At 38.1% G+C, this 21500-nt stretch overlaps 1 protein-coding gene across 1 annotated transcript in view; it reads right to left on the reverse strand.

The window, feature by feature from the left end:
* Nucleotides 1-21500, reverse strand: part of LOC134323464 (protein NLRC5-like) — a 163067-nt gene that overhangs the window by 90278 nt on the left and 51289 nt on the right. The window contains exon 22 of the mRNA XM_063004990.1: nt 18144-18317. Coding sequence (XP_062861060.1) covers nt 18144-18317 — 174 coding nt within the window. The remainder of the gene's footprint in view (nt 1-18143; nt 18318-21500) is intronic.

A 21500-nucleotide genomic window follows, 5' to 3' on the forward strand; every position in this document is an offset into this window, starting at 1 on the left:
TAATCAACCGTTTTTAGTTAATTTTATGATAAAAACACATACAATTTAGAAATATTTACTAAACACAACAGCAGATTAGTGCAGATTAAAACGTGTTTTTATTTGATTTTATTTTTAGTAGAAGTGGTGGAGAGATTTTACTTTCGCTTTTACTTCTGACAGTAGTGCGGTCAAAAACTTTTCTTTAATCTCACACGTGTGATTACAAACAATGAAGATAAATAAATACAAATAAAGATAAATAAAGTAAATGTTCAATATTAATCCGCAATTTATAGAAATGTTCTGAATATTTGTACCTTTTTATTCTCCTCTGAAAGCTGCAGCCTCCTTCCATCCAACATCCGGTCATAAATCTCTCACATTTCATTTATTAAAAAGAACCGAATAAAAACGCTGCAGCTAAAATGATTCGATTAGAATTTAGAATGATATTAGAATTATATTAGAATTACGGTAGAATCCGACACTGCACACCTTCCCCAGCAGCAGCAGCTCCTCTCTCTCTCTCTCTTTCTCTCTCTCTCTCAGATCTCTTCCTGTTCTTGTTCTTCAGGTTTTGTACATCCGGTATACATTCTGCTAAATAATTTTTAATGTATCCTCTTATACTCTATAAAACTGCACACATTGTAAGTAAGTTGGGACAGGGGCCAAATAATACTGGAAAGTTTGTGTAAGGAACAAAAACATCTGTACTGGAACTCTCCACATGTGCAGGTATGATAACTGAATGTAAATGGAGCAGAAGTGAACCCTGACTCTTGGACCTCAGTAAAGAAAAATCTCCTAAAGTGCAGCTAATTTTTATAAGCAGCAGTTAGAAATGCAACCAGCAAACAGCACAGAGGGTGAAAACCTAAAATAACAGATCATTTCTTTGGGTTGATGTGTGGACAGCTGTAACTTCCACATATTATGATATCCAGCACAGTCTAGAAATTAGATGCTGGACATTGCAAACACCCTGCACCTCTTAACCATCAAACATTTAAGCCTTATCATATACTTTAGTGACATAAACACATGCCAAAGTGCATCTTTTTAGGGTACTTTTAAATGGGTCTTTAGCATGTTCAGGACAGTGATATTGATTGGAAAGCTGCTGTTTTTCATTAAGATTCTATAATTGATTCTGGGGTTGTTGTCCCAGAGGTATCCACCCAACTAGATAAGCAGGAACTTGCATATCTTCTACAATACCATCAGATTGTTACGCTTAAGATATTTATATTTATTGTCTCCAGCTTCTTCAAAGAATAAGTAAGTATTGACTGTATTCTCATGAAAATTATAATAATAAAAAAAAATTACCAGTACAGAGTTTGTTTTACTTATTTAATGAATGGGCACAAATATCCACAGATGAACTGGTCTTATGTGTTCCTGTCCTTGAACTGGTCTTATGTTTTCCTGTCCTGTGAGCCATTAGAGGAATGTTCTTTGACAAAGAGAGGGCGAACCAGCTGTCTCAACCATTGGTGGATGTTATCCAAATGTTAGAAACATTTTGCAAGTTAATAACTTACACATCTGGTGTAGTATGTGTTATTAACTTTGAAAAGAACATATCGCATCTTAATAAAACTAGAAAAACTGGTGCAAATATAGAAACTGCTGTCATTTCAACTATAAAATAAACAAATACAGTTTTATGCAAATGTTTGTGCAAACAAACATTAATTGTGGAAACAAGTAAATGTTTTCTTCTGCACAGTTTACTGTTTATTTGATGAATTTAACAGGCTGGTAACAGTTTAATTATTACTGTATGTTTTCTTTTATATTTGAATGTTAAATAAACACAAAGTGTGTCCTGAAAATGTCCCTATCATTTAAAAAAGGGGGAGGGGGGTAATTTGCCTTGCTCACATTCCTGAAAAAAGTCTTGTTAATAGTTCATCATATTCATCTCATATTCGTCTGCATCAACTCAAACTGCCATTACAAAGTCTGCATCAGCCTGTTCAGAAAGCAACATCAAAAACCAAAATAAGCATTGACTTTTGTATAGATTACCATGTTTCTTGTTATATACATGTACATACCACTCTGCAAATGTACTTACAGTAGTGTAGTCAATCACTTCTTAAACACACACAAGCTGGAGTCATTATAGCAGATGAACAAAGCAGAATTAGAATTAATGGTCATATTTAACACATGAACTCAATAATTAGAACGGTGTCCTAATATGATAGTATTGTCCTTATAATTTAATTATAGAAGTAATAAAAATGAAGATATCAAATACATTGTTATCTTTCTCCATACTAGCTGACATGAATTTCTATACAATGGAAAATTTATTTGACACACTGGACATAAGGCCAAAATAAAAACATTAGTGTTAACAATATCAATACACAATAAGTGCACCATATTAAATGCAGACTGGTTGGTATTATGATATTGTTTATATTGCAGTTATGTTTTTACCTCACTGCTTGGTGTTCTGATACGACTTGATTACTGGATTCTGGTGGGGGAATCTCAGCTACAATGGATGCACCAGGGGAAAGCTAAAATACATGTTAAGTGTTAACGAAGATACAACAAGTGCATATATAATCAATATATTCTTTAAAAATCTTAAAAAGCCTTACGGTCTAGGCTGGTTTTGTGTTTTCAAAACCGAAAACACATTCTGATTGGTCGGGGACTTTTGGCACTGTTTTAACGTGCAAACTTCGAGTGCAATGTGCTCTCGACCTTTGGCACTAATCTGACGTCATATGGGACAGGATGGAAAATGCAGATATAATAAAAACGCAGAGTTCCTTACATTGACTTTGATTTGATGTCAGACAGGATGAAGCTGAGATATTTCATCTTTTATCTGCTCATCTTCATTTCATTTATTAATAAACATCCATTCCTACATTTCAGGCCTGCAACACATTCCAAATAAAGTTGGGACAGTAAAGCATTTACCACTTTGTAATGTTGTCGTTCCTTTTCACCACTTAAAAGAGGTTTTGGCAGCGAGGAGAGCGAGTGATTTAGTGTTTCAGTTTTTATTTTGTCTCGTTCTTCCTGCAAACATGTCTTAAGATGTGCAGCAGTACGGGGGGTCGTCGTCGTTTCAAAATCCTCCACACGTTCTCTATTGGGGACAGGTCAGGTTCAGTAGTGAACCGTTACTCTTGGAGTAATTGGCGATAATAAGGACACAATTATGATTATTTGAGGGTTAAGGGCCTTGCTCAGGGACCCAACAGTGGCTACTTGGAAGTCATGGGGCTTGAAAGGACAACACTCTGATTGCCAGTCCAGTACTGCCATAGCTTTGGTTAGCTTCTAACTTGGAGGAACATCCTGACAGATCTTCTCCTTGCAAACTTTAAACAAGAGTCCCACAAGGTTCATTATGTGGCTCATTTTTGATTGAGTTGTGTAATATTCTCATGCTGACAACACTCCACTAATCCTGTCTGTCCCTCCCTCAGACTCTCAAGCCTCAGGTTGTCTAGACATGTCCACTGTAGTATGAACTGCAGCTTGTAACCTGAAGCTCGACCCTGGCAGGACGAGACTGATTTATTCCTGAAGATGCACCATCAATAATTCTCACATGACCTCACCTGAGAACACAAGTGAGCTGGACATTTTGAAAGTACTCACTGTGCTCATGCTGCTCAAGTAACATTAGAGCTCAGGTCTGGTTCATGGTCCAGAAAAAGTTGTCTCATTCACTTATTTATGTCTGTAAATAATCAAACTTTACCAAATAATAAGCTCTGATGGGATTTTGCTCTTTAGGACTTCTAACCTTGAGATACACATGTTGGAGGCCATAGTGTGTAGCCTTCACCAACATTTAGATATTTTGGTGCACGAGAGAAACACAAGACAGATAAAATATAAAACATGATTATATATATTAATATTAGTTATATAATTATGATCCAGAGAAAAGCAAAACTGCATCTCAGTGATCTTGGATCTTTAATTATAAACCGAGCTGCTCCTGTAATGAAAATTCAACAACATCCAGAAATGCCGCCCACTTATCTGTCCTCCAACTCATCTGAGATGGACTGAAGCGCAGTAGAATCGTGTCCTGTGGTCATAATTTCAGATTATGAACCAAAATTCACGTAACCTGTGGTGTCACGAACAAGTTGACTCAGACCGTCTCTCTCTCTCTCTCTCTCTCTCTCTCTCTCTCTCTATATATATATATACATATATATATATATATATATATATACAGTGTATCACAAAAGTGAGTACACCCCTCACATTTCTGCAAATATTTCATTATATCTTTTCATGCGACAACACTATAGACATGAAACTTGGATATAACTTAGAGTAGTCAGTGTACAGCTTGTATAGCAGTGTAGATTTACTGTCTTCTGAAAATAACTCAACACACAGCCATTAATGTCTAAATGGCTGCAACATAAGTGAGTACACCCCACAGTGAACATGTCCAAATTGTGCCCAAATGTGTCGTTGTCCCTCCCTGGTGTCATGTGTCAAGGTCCCAGGTGTAAATGGGGAGCAGGGCTGTTAAATTTGGTGTTTTGGGTACAATTCTCTCATACTGGCCACTGGATATTCAACATGGCACCTCATGGCAAAGAACTCTCTGAGGATGTGAGAAATAGAATTGTTGCTCTCCACAAAGATGGCCTGGGCTATAAGAAGATTGCTAACACCCTGAAACTGAGCTACAGCATGGTGGCCAAGGTCATACAGCGGTTTTCCAGGACAGGTTCCACTCGGAACAGGCTTCGCCAGGGTCGACCAAAGAAGTTGAGTCCACGTGTTCGGCGTCATATCCAGAGGTTGGCTTTTAAAAATAGACACATGAGTGCTGCCAGCATTGCTGCAGAGGTTGAAGACGTGGGAGGTCAGCCTGTCAGTGCTCAGACCATACGCCGCACACTGCATCAACTCGGTCTGCATGGTCGTCATCCCAGAAGGAAGCTGATGCACAAGAAAGCCCGCAAACAGTTTGCTGAAGACAAGCAGTCCAAGAACATGGATTACTGGAATGCCCTGTGGTCTGACGAGACCAAGATAAACTTGTTTGGCTCAGATGGTGTCCAGCATGTGTGGCGGCACCCTGGTGAGAAGTACCAAGACAACTGTATCTTGCCTACAGTCAAGCATGGTGGTGGTAGCATCATGGTCTTGGGCTGCATGAGTGTTGCTGGCACTGGGGAGCTGCAGTTCATTGAGGGAAACATGAATTCCAACATGTACTGTGACATTCTGAAACAGAGCATGATCCCCTCCCTTCGAAAACTGGGCCTCATGGCAGTTTTCCAACAGGATAACGACCCCAAACACAACCTCCAAGATGACAACTGCCTTGCTGAGGAAGCTGAAGGTAAAGGTGATGGACTAAACCCAATTGAGCACCTGTGGCGCATCCTCAAGTGGAAGGTGGAGGAGTTTAAGGTGTCTAACATCCACCAGCTCCGTGATGTCATCATGGAGGAGTGGAAGAGGATTCCAGTAGCAACCTGTGCAGCTCTGGTGAATTCCATGCCCAGGAGGGTTAAGGCAGTGCTGGATAATAATGGTGGTCACACAAAATATTGACACTTTGGGCACAATTTGGACATGTTCACTGTGGGGTGTACTCACTTATGTTGCAGCTATTTAGACATTAATGGCTGTGTGTTGAGTTATTTTCAGAAGACAGTAAATCTACACTGCTATACAAGCTGTACACTGACTACTCTAAGTTATATCCAAGTTTCATGTCTATAGTGTCGTCCCATGAAAAGATATAATGAAATATTTGCAGAAATGTGAGGGGTGTACTCACTTTTGTGATACACTGTATATACAGTATATATAAATGTATATATACACAGGGTGAGTCAAAAGTCTCAGGACACTCGTTTATTTCAGAAACTAAAGGGAAAATGACATATCTGAATACCCCAGCAAGTAATGGGTGAGGGGGTCTATCTTTTAGTCTATGTCCGGAACATGGCCGCCATCTTGAAAGCAGCCATATTGGATCAAGGGCAAGTTTTTCCAATGGGAAGGTGGACATGTAGCATATCAAAGAAGACCAGAATTTTCTCAGACATCGATTGCCACAATCAGATGTGCAATATCTCTTGTGGTTCAAAAGTTATCAACACAGAAAGTTGCAACAATAACCGGGAACCTGTGATGCACGGCTATTTGACGTGTTCAGTGTGTCGTCCCTGGTGCTGAACACAGAGCTTAAGGCGCTGGATCCAATCGTTATGAACCCGCATGAGAATCTCTGGAGAAATGCTGTCACCAGCCTCCAGGATGCCGTGCTGAAGGTGCTGTTTGTTGTGGACTTTCTCAGCATACACAATTTGTTTGAGACCCCAAAGATAAATGTCGAGTGGTGTGAGGTTGGGTGATCTGGGCGGCCATTCCACAGGACCACGACGTCCAATCCAATGACCGGGGGATTGAATATCCAGCCACTGACGAACACCTGCTCCGTAGTGTGGTGGAGCCCCGTCCTGTTGGAAATAACAGGGGAAACTGCCATCTTGGGTCAGAATGGATGGGAACACTGTTTCCTGTAGCATTGTCAGGTAGTGCTGAGCATCTAGGGTCTGGTAGATTAAAATGGGTCTGATTACACGGGTGCCCCATATTCCACAGCACACCATGACCTTCACATCACCTACCACTTTGGTGTCTATCGTCCAGTGAGGGTTTTCATCACTCCAGTACCTCACGTTCTGGTGGTTGACCTCATTACTGACATAAAAATTGGCCTGGTCACTGAACAGAACGCCCTGTGTGGATGTGGGATCCCGTTGATGTTGGTCTTAACGCCCAGGTGCAGAACTTCACACGTCTATCAGGGTCGTCCTCTGATAGTTTCTGCTGCAGCTGGATCTTGAAGCGGTGCCACTTATTGGTATAAAGAATCTAGGGACACTAGCTGACACCACATTCTGCTGCGAGACATCGCTGCTGCGAAGGCTGCCAAAACCATTAGTGAGGTTTCTTCATCGGTAGTGGTCTTCAGATGAACACTACGTGGCTTGTTGTCCACAGTCCTGGTTTCTCAGAATTTGGCTATGAGGGATGCAACAGTGCCGTGTGTAATTGGTGGATCTTTCTGGGTGTCGGTTGTTGAAGTCTGTGGCTATGATACAGCAGCTGTGTTCCCTGGTCATCAGAATCACCTCGATCCTTTCTTCTTTCATCAATTCCATCTTCAGTTACCTGTAACCAACAACAAAAGTTTTGTTGTTATTGATTTCTGAGAAAATTCAGATCTTCTCTGATATGCTACACCTTCCCATTGGAAAAACTTGCCGTTGATCCAATATGGTGGCTTTAAGATGGCGGCCATGTTTTGGACATAGCCTAAAAGATAGGCCCCCTCACCCATTACTTGCTGGGGTATTCAGATATGTCATTTTCCCTTTCATTTCTGAAATAAACGAGTTGACTTACCCTGTATATATAATGAGTTAAGTATTAGATTGTAAGTCGGCTTGTATTAGGTAACTTTTATAACAAGGAGGTTTCTGTATGAGCTAACACTAAATTCATGTCAAAACTAAATCTATAGCTCCATCTAGCGACCACAAGAGGTGAGTGTTTGTGGTGGTGGAGAGGAAAAGTTTTACATCTGTGATTGTAATTGTTTTGTATCTGATGCAGTAAAACATGGTTGTACCTCACACCTCCACATTCTAGAGTGTATAGAGTTTTACACTCTACAGCCTCTTATCATAACATTTCATATTATATAAATAATTAAGTATTTAGATTGTATAATACTGTATATTTATATTATAATGTATAATGTATATTTAACTTGTATTAAGTAACTTTTATAAGTGAGAGTTTTCTGTATGAGCCGAGCCTAAGATGTTCTTGTCAAAACTAAATCTATAGCGCCATCTAGCGAGCACAAGAGGTGAATCTTTCTGCTGGGGGAGAAGAAAAGTATCTAAGTTCAGTTTTTCTGTGCAGTTTGGATTCGGGTTGGATTTGGTTTTTCCTGGTGGTTCCATTAAAACATTCTACTGATGCTCCATTTTAAATGGATTCACTTAATTCCTTTATATCATAAAAATCTCATCATAGCATCATCTCACTACAATACCCACAATGCACCAGCAGGAGGGTCTGTATAACTGTTAAGGTGTTTAGAACTGTTTAGTCCTTCCTGCTTCTAATGACCCAGATCATGTTATTAAAAATGACTTGTTCATTCTGAAACTAATGTAAATGACCTCTGACCTTGAGGAAGGTGTGTTTGTGGGTACAGCGGTGCAGTTCCTGAGCACGCTCGATCAGCTCTTTACTGGTGCTCAGAGTTTCTCCACAGTTCAGCAGCTGCCCGTACAGGGTCTCCAGTTTAAGTTTCTTGTGGTCCAGCAGGGCGGCGCTGTTCTCACTGTAGCGCTGAGAGAGAGTCTGCAGCACGTCGTTATAGTGCTGCTCCAGGTTCTGCTCCTGCCGTCCAAAGTTCTCCTAAATACACACCAACATTTATGATGGAGCCAAAACTGTTCTGTTCTGTCACATGACCTGAATAACTTGCAGATGGTTTCATAAGAGAAGAAGAGGAGAAGCTAAAGCTGCACCTACACAGTGATGAAGATCTCCTCCAGGTTGCTGATGAAGTTCTCAATCTGTGTGATCTTCTCAACCAAACCACTGCTGTTCTTACTGAGCTCAGTCTGCACACACACACACACACACACACACACACAACCAGAACACACACACACACACACACACACACAACCAGAACACACACACACACACACAACCAGAACACAGATTCAGAATTATTTGCACCCTCGGTAACATGGTACCAAATCTCATGTGAGATGTTTAGTCATAGCCAGTTGGAGCTCATCTTCCTCTCATCACTGCTGCTACTACAAGATCAGACAGAACACAACACACACCTTCATGTCCTGGGCGGTGGTGGTGAGGGGGGTGACTCTATGCTGGGTGTGTTCTCCCATGCCGGAGTGTACCGGGACCCCACAGTCTCCACAGAAGGCATCCGGAGGGTCGCCAGGGTCCGGGGTCGACTTCCTGTTACCCACCAATACAAACTCATCCTCATTCTCCTCCTCCTCACTCGCTGTGGTTTCCTCAGTAATGACCTGCAGTCGACCTCTCATCTCATACAAATCCATCCTGCTGAGGAGAACCCAAAACAGAGATATGGGCTGTGTTCCAAACGTAACGCTAATCCCTACACTGCTAAAACACTCCACTGTGAGCGGGTCCCGAATCACACGATGTATTTACTCTAACACTAACATCACTCCTCTGAGGGCGGGGTCCCAAATTACAAACACTGTTTGTAGATGCTACAATAAATGTTAATTACAAAATTAATAAATGCTTATTTTGTACTAATTTCAATCTAAAAATGTAATTTGTAATGAATGTGATTCTGATTCTCAGGTTTACGATGCAATTAGACTCTAAAATTAAACACAAATAAATAAAACAGAAGATATTTACAACAGGTTTTACTCACACACCCAACTGTTCTTTATACCGCTGCAAATCTAATGATCCACAGCTGCACCTCGTTACAGGTGTAATGCTCAGGACATTTAAGGGAGCAGCTGTGGATCCTTCAGCGGAGACTATTTTGGTTTTCTTGCTCATGTGATGGTTTGTCAGGTTTGTGTTTAGTCTTGTTTCTCATCCTAACCGTGGACTTTTCACCTTGATTCCATCTGGCAGGCGTTACAGGAGCCTCCGCTCTCGTACCAGCAGGGCTGTAACCCTGCTAAACTCTAGCACACCAGTGTAAAAGTATCACTGCACTTTGTACCATCTAGTGTATCATCTCACCTGTATATACCATCAGTATTTTACACATGGCACTACTGCACTACTTACACCAGCACAACAATAATGTATATACTGTATATATCTGCTATACTTATATACTTTATTTATTCTCATTCATTAGCCATTCATGTAGCCACTTTAGTCACCTTCATTACATATCAGTCTATACACGGTACAATCATCATTATCTGTTTAATATTCTTATCTGTCTCCTCGTTTCACTATCTGCTCACTTCTGAACTTTAACTGTATTATATGTAAATAATCTCGATCTTGCACTTCTGGTTAGATGCTCCTGCATGTCGTGGCTCTGTACTTGTTTACTCTGCACAATGACAATAAAGTTGAATCTAATCTAATAAAATCTTCATGTTTTGTGTTAGTCAGTTAGTCATTGTTAGCCTAGGTTCAGGATAGTTTAATCAGGTTATTTGTGTTTAGATTAGCATTTAGCTTAGGTCATGTGTTAGTGTGTCTCGTCTTGTGTAACCTTGTCTTCTGTTTTGTTGTTATTACACATTTTGTCTCTGTGTGTGTGTGTGTGTGTGTGTGTGTGTGTGTGTATCTGCCCCACACATCAAGTCTAGCACATTGTTACACGACCACGTCCACAAATTTAGGTTCCCACATTCCTTAACATTTATATCTTATTCAGAGTAACAGAACCAGTTCTATAAAACAGTTCAGCTTCTAACTAATTCATACATGTGAAATAAGAGACGTAAACAAACACCCACCTGTTGATCCATCTACATTTAATAATCACATTTACAGATTTGTTTATTTTAGGATCTCTTGTGGATGTTTTAAAGGATTCCATGATTTCACAGCTTTATTTCCTGTCTGATTATTACTAATGATTATTTATTTACACAGTTTCAGGTAGAAGATACAGTAGAACCTAAAATTAGATTTAAGGGGATTGGAACTAAAGCTGAACTGGTCTGATGATCATCTGGATTAATATTATTTACATTTCACACTAAACACTTGAGCTTGAACAGATAATTACAGATGATCCAGAAGTTCCTGTCCTTGGTTAGTTTAGATGAACCTCCTGCAGCATTAATGTTCCACAGATTCAACATGAACAAATGATCAAATCTAATAATAAAATGTTAGAAATGAAGGTGGTTCTCTTACCCTGTAGCTGAAGTTCCAGGTTCTGGAGCCTCTGTTCAGCAGGACACCAGCAGATCTGGTGAGGAACATCCAGCTTCCACATTTAGAATCTGAAGGTATTCACTGCTCTCATGTTTCTGCTCAGGACTGAGTTGCCAGATTGGCTTCTTACACCCCTTGTTGTTTATTAGATTTTGAATAGGACATCAAGGATTGACACAGTGTCCAGATTTAGTCTAATAATATATAAAATATTAAAAACTAAATTCTTCTGGTAGTGATTAGAAAGGAGGAACCCACCGAGCCACCATGTCGCCCCATTCTGATCCATTATAGTATTATTATAGTATTATTATAGTATTATTACAGTATTATTATAGTATTATTATAGTATTATTATAGTATTATTACAGTATTATTATAGTATTATTATAGTATTATTATAGTATTATTATAGTATTATTATAGTATTATTACAGTATTATTATAGTATTATTATAGTATTATTATAGTATTATTACAGTATTATTATAGTATTATTACAGTATTATTACAGTATTATTACAGTATTATTATAGTATTATTACAGTATTATTATAGTATTTATATTTGCTGTATTTGTATCAATGCTGAAAATATTTAACAAACAAACCAGCAGAATTTTTAATTACATTTATTTTGATCTTTTATCTTTACATAAAGAAGCAAAAAACCCTAAAAAGTTTCATATCTTATAAAGCTTCGTTTTTATTACAGAACTAAAGTCTGAGGTAAATCTTGCTCACCTTAGATTCTGTTCTTCAAAATGATAAAACATTAATATCAGTGTGATGATTTATTAGGATGATAATCTATTATTGTGTTCATGTGTGTAAATCCACAATTATCATATAAATGACTCAGTTCAACCGAATCATTCTCAACATGTATTACTCGGTTCAAACGAATCATTCTCAACATGTATGACTCGGTTAAAATGAATCATTCTCAATGTGAATGACTCGGTTCAATCGAATCATTCTCAGCATGTATGACTCTGTTTAACCGAATCATTCTCAACATGTATGACTCGGTTGAAATGAATCACTCAACATGTATGACTCAGTTTAAATGAATCATTCTCAACATATATGACTCAGTTTAAATGAATCATTCTCAACATGTATGACTCTGTTCAAACGAATCATTCTCGACATTTATGACTCGGTTGAAATGAATCATTATCAACATGTATGACTCAGTTCAAATGAATCACTCAACATGTATGACTCTGTTCAAATGAATCATTTTCGACAAGAATGACTCGTTTAAAATGAATCACTCAACATGTATGACTCGGTTGAAACGAATCATTATGTGGAATCGGATCAGAGTTATATATATTTCTGTATGTTAGAAGAACAGAATTGAAGGTAAGTGTGATTTACTACACTTTAGTTTAGCAATAAAAATAAAACATTATTAATATTAAACGTTTTAGAGTTTTTTGCTGATTTATTGGAAGTAAAACAGCTTATAAACATGATTGTGTATAAATGTGAGATTTGTTTGTGCTCGTTAGTTTGATGTAAAAATTGTGGATAAAACTTTAATATTACAAAATATAATTACAATTATTGATTAGAATTAAGTTTTTTTGTTGTAACTTATAAATAAAAGAAGCTAAAATTAATATTAATATTGCTGTACGGTAGGCTTTTCTTATTTTAAGCTGAGTTAGCTAATGAAAGCTAATAGTTAGCGTTAGCTAATGATAACGGTTCTCCATGACAACACATCTTATGACGTCACACGCTACTCTAGGATAAGATGGTGTTACACATGTTTAAGATTGTAATTTAAATAGTTTTATTATTATTACATTATTTTGAATCTATTGTTAGTGATTATTGAACCTGTGATGATTGTTAGAGTCAGGAATAAATCTTATATTTTTATGCTACATTTAGTGTTTTGTTCTCATTTAAAGATAAAAAGACACAAATCTGATAAACAGAAAATAAAACACTAAACCCCATTCTTGGAACACAGCTGTCAACTGCCAAAACTTGTCTATTGAATGACTCACTCATTTCACAAAACCTTAAACCATTTTCTCCTAGTTTGACACAGTTTCACATCTGATTCAACCTTTTTGCAAAACTCTAAACACATTCTCACTGACTAACACACATTTCTCATGGTAAGGCACTTTGATGCAAAACAGCACACACATGCCACAAAAGTTAAACACAACAAACACACTATTGTCATCGTTAACACACTACAGGTAAAAACTGTGCACACACGGGTCATATCAGTAAAAAGGGTTAAAATCAGTAGGTAAACGAGATAAAAGTCAGTTCCAATGAATGTGGCATTTCTGAGCTGTATTGTGACTTGGAGCAATGGAGGCAACAATAGAAGAAAAAGAGGAGGACGTGGTGAAGAAGAGAAAGATGAGGATGACCATGAACAAGAGCAGTCATATCAAATACTGTATTCTGTGTAAAGCAGCACATGTATACAACGACATGAGGTCTGTCATGATGTGTCACATTTAAACTAAAACCCCGGAGACGCCCCACGATCGTTTATATGTGGACAAACCTAAAATTAGTCTTACTAAGAGGTGGAGAAGACGTCTCAACATAACTGGTCAACATGCAATTATAGAAATGCCTGTCCATCGTGGTGGCAATGTGACCATGTAGCCTATTGGTAAAGGTACTGGACTAGTAAGCAGAGGGTTGCAGGTTCAAACCCCACCACTACCAGGTTGCCACTGTTTGAGCAAGTCCCTTAACCCTCAGTTGCTTAGACTGTATACTGTAAGTTGCTCTGGATAAAAGCATCTGCTTATTGCTGAAAATGTATGTTCAGCCATCAACAGCAATGGAGTTCTGCATCACCATGTTACATCAGGGCCCTACACCACACAACATCTAACATTTCTGGATGGTCTACAAGACACTTTGCTTGGACTCGAGTGGGGGATCCAGAGCTGAAAAGCATCCTGTGTACATTGTTGTTTGGCTTTTACCGTTGTCAAAATGTATGTGAGGGTTTATCAATAACCTCCATTTCATAAATCTAAGCCTTCCATCATGGATGCAGCATGTGATGACATTAGAGTGGATTCTTCCCAAGCCTGGATTCTGCATGCAAAAGGATTTTATTTTGCGTTGTCTAGATAGGAAGAATATTGCCTGTGACGTAGATGAAATCCTGTGGCCAGACCACGCCCAGAGATTTACATTTTCGGCATTTAGCAGACGCTTTTATCCAAAGCGACTTACAGTATACAGTTTAAGCAATTGAGGGTTAAGGGCCTTGCTTAAGGGCCCAACAGTGGCAACCTGGCAGTGGTGGGGTTTGAACCGGCAACCTTCTGCTTACTAGTCCAGTACCTTAACCACTAGGCTACAACTGCCCAGATACATGATCCTGAGGCAGAAAAAATGATTGACATTGCAAACTGTAAATACAATAAATAAATATATTGCAGTTCATATACTGTATATCTTTGTTGGTTCTCTAATATATACATACATAAACACTTCAGTAAATATGTTTTTATGTAAACAAAAAACATTCCAGAATAAAGATATTTGGTTTTGCTATGATAAAAGCACAGTGTTGTTTTATGTAGTGTGTAATAACTGCTGTGTTGTGTTCATGCATTGGCTGGATTTGTGTGTATTTTGATGGCAGTGTTTGGTTTTGAGCGAAGATAAAATAGTTTTGAATTGATTGTTTGATTTTGCAAGACAAGTCAGAGGTTTTGTGAAAGTACATTTTGGGTTTTGTGTTTAGAGAAAAGGAGCGGACAGTTCAGAAAATGTGTTTTAGCAACTCAGAAAAACTGTAATATAAACACAGAGAAACATTTTAATGTTTCAATAATCAACTTTAGCTTGTAAATATGAACACATTTAGAATCTGATGCCTGTAATCCAGTTTTTAATCACACTCACATCTCACTGAACACAGAACTACTGACCCACACAAGATCAATACATAATAAATAATATTAATGAGCTCTGTGTTACCCCCCACTGGAGTCTCTTGTGTCTGTAATTATTCTACACAATCTTTACAATTACCACAAGATATTTTGCTGAATATTGATTTAGTCAGTGGATCATTTATTATATAAATATCTTCATGTGACACAATTTTAACCATCAATCTTATATCATTACAAAGTGAAATTAAAAATTACAAAACAAGTCAATTCAATTAGAACTGTTAAAATATTAAAATAAAAATCTCTTATTTACAAAAGTATTCAGACCCTCTGCTGTGCCGCTCCAGATTGTGATCTGATGCCTCCTGATTGCTTTAATGATGGAGACGTGTCTGGAACTTTATTGGAATCACCTGTTATGATCTGAATTGATTGAACATAGTTTGGAAAGGTAAAACCGAGTCTATAAACACGACATCGTCAGGACAAACACAGAACCATGAAGTCCAAGAGATCATCTGTGGATCTCCACCATCATATTATAGTCATGTACAGATCAGGGGAAGAATATAAACAAGATCTCAGAGCTTTCAGAGTTACCAGGACGTCTACAGTGATCGTTATGAAATATGCAGCCTGAACAACACAAAGTCAAACTGTTTTTATTTTTATTTATCATTAAAAATGTGTGAAGTTCAGATATTTACTGGACTGGACAGTGTTCATAGTTTACCTTCCTAAACCCCTGAGATCAGGAAATGTTTAATAGGTTTTAATGATCAGTACTGAGCCGCTGGTTTGATGATTAAACTCTGTACATGTGGATTTATGTGTTACATTATTTATTAAACACATTTCACCTCGTGTCCCAATATAATGATCAGACTTTAGGGATCATCTTCTATAACCTAACGCTGACTGAAGCTTTGAGATTCCAGCTCTACCTTCTTATTAGATGATCAGAATTAGTTGTAATAGTATCACTGATCATGTCACAAACTTCAGTCTTACATTTCTCCTATCAGATATTATTATCACATCAGTATATATTTATATAAAACGTCAGTAAAGCTGATAAGATAAAACATTCTGTGTGTTGTACATTAGTTGGAACTGGTTTGTATGTTTGCCTCTGTGGATTAATGATGGTACGACGTTTTCTAGCCTCCAGCTGAATGGAGTCGATGTTTTTGAGTTCCTGTCCCACTGCTGTCCTGGGGGTCTCCACCATTCCTGAATTACTGATTACACCGTGTGGGTTACACCTAAAAATATTCATCATATTTACTGTCTGAAGTGGGTGAGGAACCTTCATCCTCATCTGTGTTTTAAGTTTCTTTATATTTTGCTTGTTTTTGTGATGAAGAGGAGCTGCCAGGTTCAGGAGTCTGCTGGTCATCAGCCAGTTTTTGGTCTTGCCTTAAATAGTCAAACATTGTTTTATCAAATCTGTTGGATGAAAGAAAGAAAGAAAGAAAATGTTTTATTATTGTAAATTATAATTCATAAAATCTGTAACCCTGCGTTCACACTGACAGTGATGTGACAGAGTGAGATAATTATTAGAATGAATGTAAACATAGTAAAAATTACATTAGAGTTACACTGAGGTTCAGATTGATCTTCATGATCAGTTTGCTGTTTTAGTGTTTAATATCAGATCAAACTTTAGGAAATAAAATATGAATCTTTTTTTTTTTTTTTTTGTGTGAACAACAATGTTATGAACCAGCTAATCAATAATGGTATAAACTGCTATCTAGTTTTATTATTGATCCTGGTGATTAGTTGTTGTAATGATCTTTCTCCTGATTTCTTTATTATTATGATGTATAGAAGCTAAACATGTACAGTTTTATATTTACTTACTTATTTGCAGTATTTCAGTAGACTGAACAGTTCCTTCACTGATTCTTTTAATCCATTCTGACTCAGATCCAGTTCCTTCAGGTATGAGGGGTTATAGTGCAGAGCTGAAGCCAGATCTCTACAGTCCTTCTCTGTTATACTACAGTTATTCAGCCTGCAGATCAAGAGCAAATTCTTTTATTCTAAATACACACAATCATTTAGTAAACAGGAACTATAAGCAGGAGTTTACACATCTGGTTACACATCTGTGTAACCAAAAACAAATTCCTTGTATGTGTGAGCATACTTGGCCAATAAAGCCTGATTCTGAGTTTATGTTGAAGTAAAACAGTTGTTACAAACACAGTAATGGTTTAGTAACGTAGTGGTAGGGCTTTATAACACATTAATAAACTATTCATTAAGTATAAACAATGCTGATAGATTAAATAGGAAAGTTTATTCTGACAGATTAAAAAAAGGTTCATGTTGAATAGTTTAAATAGATATAATTACCATTTTATCATGAATTTACACGTAATTAAACAGGATGTAAAGACGTCATGTTATTAGTTTTCCCCAAAATGAATTAAAAATCAAAACTAAAATATCACCTTCACAAAAATATTCAGACCCTTTGGTGCGGTACTCTACATTGAGATGGATCTAGAATGCAATTGGACCTGATGCAGTCTGAACTGGTTTGAGTGCTGCAGAATTCAAATTATTATTAAATGATTAGTGAGCTGGTGCAGATTTTTGTTCCTGGCTGACGTTGTTCTGCAATTACAGTGTGTATACCTATATATATTAATAATAAATTATAATTAAAATCAGAACATTTAAATAGAAGTTGTTAATAGTATGTGCATTAGTACAGTGTTTAATACAACTTCACTGATTTATAAATTAATAAAACAAAATAAGACAAATATTTAAAGGTTAACAGTGAATAAATCTGTATACTAGTGAAATAGTCCAAAATAGATTTTATGTAAATCCAACTAACAGTTTAAATCCAGGTTGTTTTTCATTATAAACACATCATGACTTACTTTAGTTTCTCCAGTTTACACCGAGGGTTCTTCACCAGTTCACACAGGTTTCTCACTCCTGATTCTCCTGGTTTATTCTGGTTCAGATTCAGCTCTCTCAGGTGAACAGGATTTAAAACCAGAGCTGAAAGTAAACCAGCAGAGTCTTCTTCTGTAATGCTGCATTTTTTATACAGCCTGCAGAGAGAAACAGAGGAAGATACGAGTGTTTAATCATAATTATAATGATTAAATATTTATTATTATTTTTAATAAGGTCTGTATTAATGTAGAGGATATTTAATCAAGCTGTAATCAAGAGTGTTTGCATGATAGTAGAATAAATGAATAATATAAGTGTAGAAAATGGTTCCTCTTACGTTAGGTTTTGGATTGTACAGTGTGGATCCTCCAGCAGAGCTGATAGTTGATTCACTTTGATCTCTTTCAGTGTTTTGGAGCTCAGATCGAGTTCCTTCTGCAGTAAGATGTTTTTACCTAGAATCTGATTGAGAGTGGTGTTGGCTTCCTCTGCATCAGGACTTTTTAACAGCCTGTAGAGAAGAAACATCCAGAAACATCAATCTTATAACATTTATAACATTAATAACAGTCTAATAATGATTTTACTGCTACACAATCTTACAGTGTTTCCACACTTTTCTTTAGATTTGAAGTTCTATATGTTTGGACAGATGGAAAAGCAGTTTCAGAGCCCAAGTGCAATTCTGACTACTAATACTAGTCTACAATAGGACTGAAGTCTGGGGTTTGATCCAAGTAAACATAGACACAAACTTCACCATGTATAAATGGAATCTGGTGATGTGATTGTCTAAACTTCACAAAAAGTAACATTTTTCATTCACAGTGAACATATTTATGTTCTATGAAGTATTCATATATATTTCCAGCTACAATCTACTATTTAATGTCGTATAAAGTAAATATTTACAATAATTAATCAATTGTTAGCATGTTATGATTTTCAAATAAAAACTTAATAACTGCATTACTGTTAATGCTGGTGACACAACCGATCTGCTGCTGTTAATAGCACTCTGGTGTTAGTTTTGTCTCTGTAACGGATTATTTCCGTATTTCCATATTTCCGCCTCTTCGAAACCGCCTCTTATTTAGTAGGCGAGCCGCTTCAGCTCCTTTTCTATTTCTTTGTTTGTGTTTCCTTTTCAGTTGCCAGCGACACCAGCGGCCTCGTTCGTGATTTCCCGAATTGTCTTCTGTTTGAGTTTTGTTTATGTTGTACTGTATTTATATTATTTATTGTTAATAAAATATTATTTTTTGCTCCGCACCTTTGGGTCCTACGCCTCTCTCATTATAACATAACCAACCATACAAACATACCATACAGCTATATCAAACTATTTAAATAACTTTAATATGTAAATGTTACAATTATAGTTAAATTTTTTACTTTGTTTAGTTTGCAGACATTTAATTTTTCCCAATAACTTCAAGTAAATCAATTCCTGTATTATCAGTGTTGAATAACTTCAAAAACATCAACATAAATTCTTTATCAGAACGTTTTCAAACTAAAAACTGAACAGTTACAGAAAGATTTATATCTGCAATATTCAGGACTGCACCTAAAACCCCTCGAAAACAAGCTGGATGAGCTGAGAACCAGGATAACAACACAACGTGAGATCAGAGACTGCTGTGCTGTTATTCTAACAGAAACCTGGCTTTCAAATAAAACACCGGACTCAGCAATTCATCTGCAGACGCACTCTGTTTACCACTGGGACCGCAACTCCGCATCAGGTAAGAACAAAGGCGGCGGTGTGTGTGTGTACGTTAATAACAGTTGGTGCTCGGATGTACAGATTGTGGAAGAACACTGTTCAGCTGATTTAGAACTGCTAATGCTGAAGTGTAGACCCTTTTATCTGCCGAGGGAGTTTAACGCAGTGTTTATACTCGCTGTTTACATTCCACCGCGAGCTAACGCCGCTACAGCACTGGGACTACTGCACGATACAATCAGTAAACAAGAGACTGCACACCCGGACGCCGTGTTCATCGCAGCCGGCAATTTTAACCATTGCAACCTCAAAACTGTTCTGCCCAAATATCACCAACATGTAAGCTTTCCGACGAGGGAGAGGAACGTGCTTGACCAAGTCTACAGCAACGTAAAGGGAGCTTACAGGGCAGTACCACGGCCACACTTCGGACAGTCCGACCACATTTCCGTGTTCCTCTACCCTGCATACAGACAACTCCTCAAGCGAGCACCACCAGTGAGTAAAACTGTTAAAGTGTGGAATGAAGAAACTGATCTGGAACTTCAGGACTGTTTTAACAGCACAGACTGGGACGTGTTTAGAACTGCTGCTCTGAGAGAGGACTGTACTGTTGATTTGGAGGAGTATGCTTCTGGAGTAACTGGTTACATCAGCTACTGCACTGAGGCTATTGTTCCCACTAAACACTGCAGGAACTACCCCAACCAAAAACCCTGGATAAACTGTGAGGTTCGTTCCATGCTACGTGCTCGCTCAGCTGCATTTGTCTCAGGCAACACTGAGGACTACAAAAGGGCCAGATATGACCTGCGTAGAGCCATCAAAGGGGCCAAGAGACAGTACACACTGAAGCTGGAGGGATATTACATCAATACGGACTCCCGCCGCATGTGGCAAGGTTTGCAACACATCACAGATTACCAGCAAAGGAACATGGACATTACAACCAGCAATCCATCACTAACAGAAGAGCTGAATGAGTTCTACGCGCGCTTTGAGGTCCTCACCATCGAACCACTGCAAGAGGTTCCAACCACAGAGAGCACACAGGACGCTTCACTCATTGTGTCTGTGATGGAGCTGCGCAGGGCGCTTCTGAGAGTAAACCCAAGGGAGGCAACTGGTCCAGACAGCATTCCCAGAAGTGCACTACAGGTTTGTTCATCAGAGCTGGCGGATGTGTTTGCAGACATATTCAACCTGTCTCTTATGCAAGCCTCCGTTCCTTCCTGCTTTAAGACCACCACCATTGTTCCACTCCAAAAGACAAACACAATAACCTGCTTGAATGACTATCGTCCCATTGCGCTCACACCTATCGTAATGAAGTGAGGTCAGCCCAGAATTACATGGGAGGAGCTTGTCAATGATCTTAAGGGAGCTGGGAGCACAGTCACCAAGAAAACCATTAGTAACACACTTCACTGTAATGGATTGAGATCCTGCAGTGCCCGCAAAGTCCCTCTGCTCAAGAAGGCTCATGTACAGGCCCGTCTGAAGTTTGCCAATGAACACCTGAATGATTCAGAGAAAGCTTGGGAGAATGTGATATGGTCAGATGAGACCAAAATTTAGCTCTTTGGCATCAACTCCACTCGCCGTGTTGGGAGGCAGAGAAATGCCCGGTGGGGATGGTGTTCTTGGGGTCATATCCAGCATTTCTCTGCTCCCAGCTCCCTTGAGATCATTGACAAGCTCCTCCCGTGTAATTCTGGACTGACCTCACCTTTCTCAGAATCATTCTTACCCCACCAGGTGAGATCTTGCATGGAGCTCCAGGAGTCTTTTATACAGGGACCGGACTAATTTGTGTTCCTCATGGGCACATAACCGTCTGTGGGGGTCAGAATTCTTGCTGGTTGGTAGGGGATCAAATACTTATTTCCCTTAATTAAATACAAATTAATTTATAACTTTTATTTAATGTTTTTTTCTGAATTTTTTGTTGATATTCTGTCTCTC

This window comes from Trichomycterus rosablanca, chromosome 11, assembly GCF_030014385.1.
Source record: "Trichomycterus rosablanca isolate fTriRos1 chromosome 11, fTriRos1.hap1, whole genome shotgun sequence".
Taxonomy (NCBI): domain Eukaryota; kingdom Metazoa; phylum Chordata; class Actinopteri; order Siluriformes; family Trichomycteridae; genus Trichomycterus; species Trichomycterus rosablanca.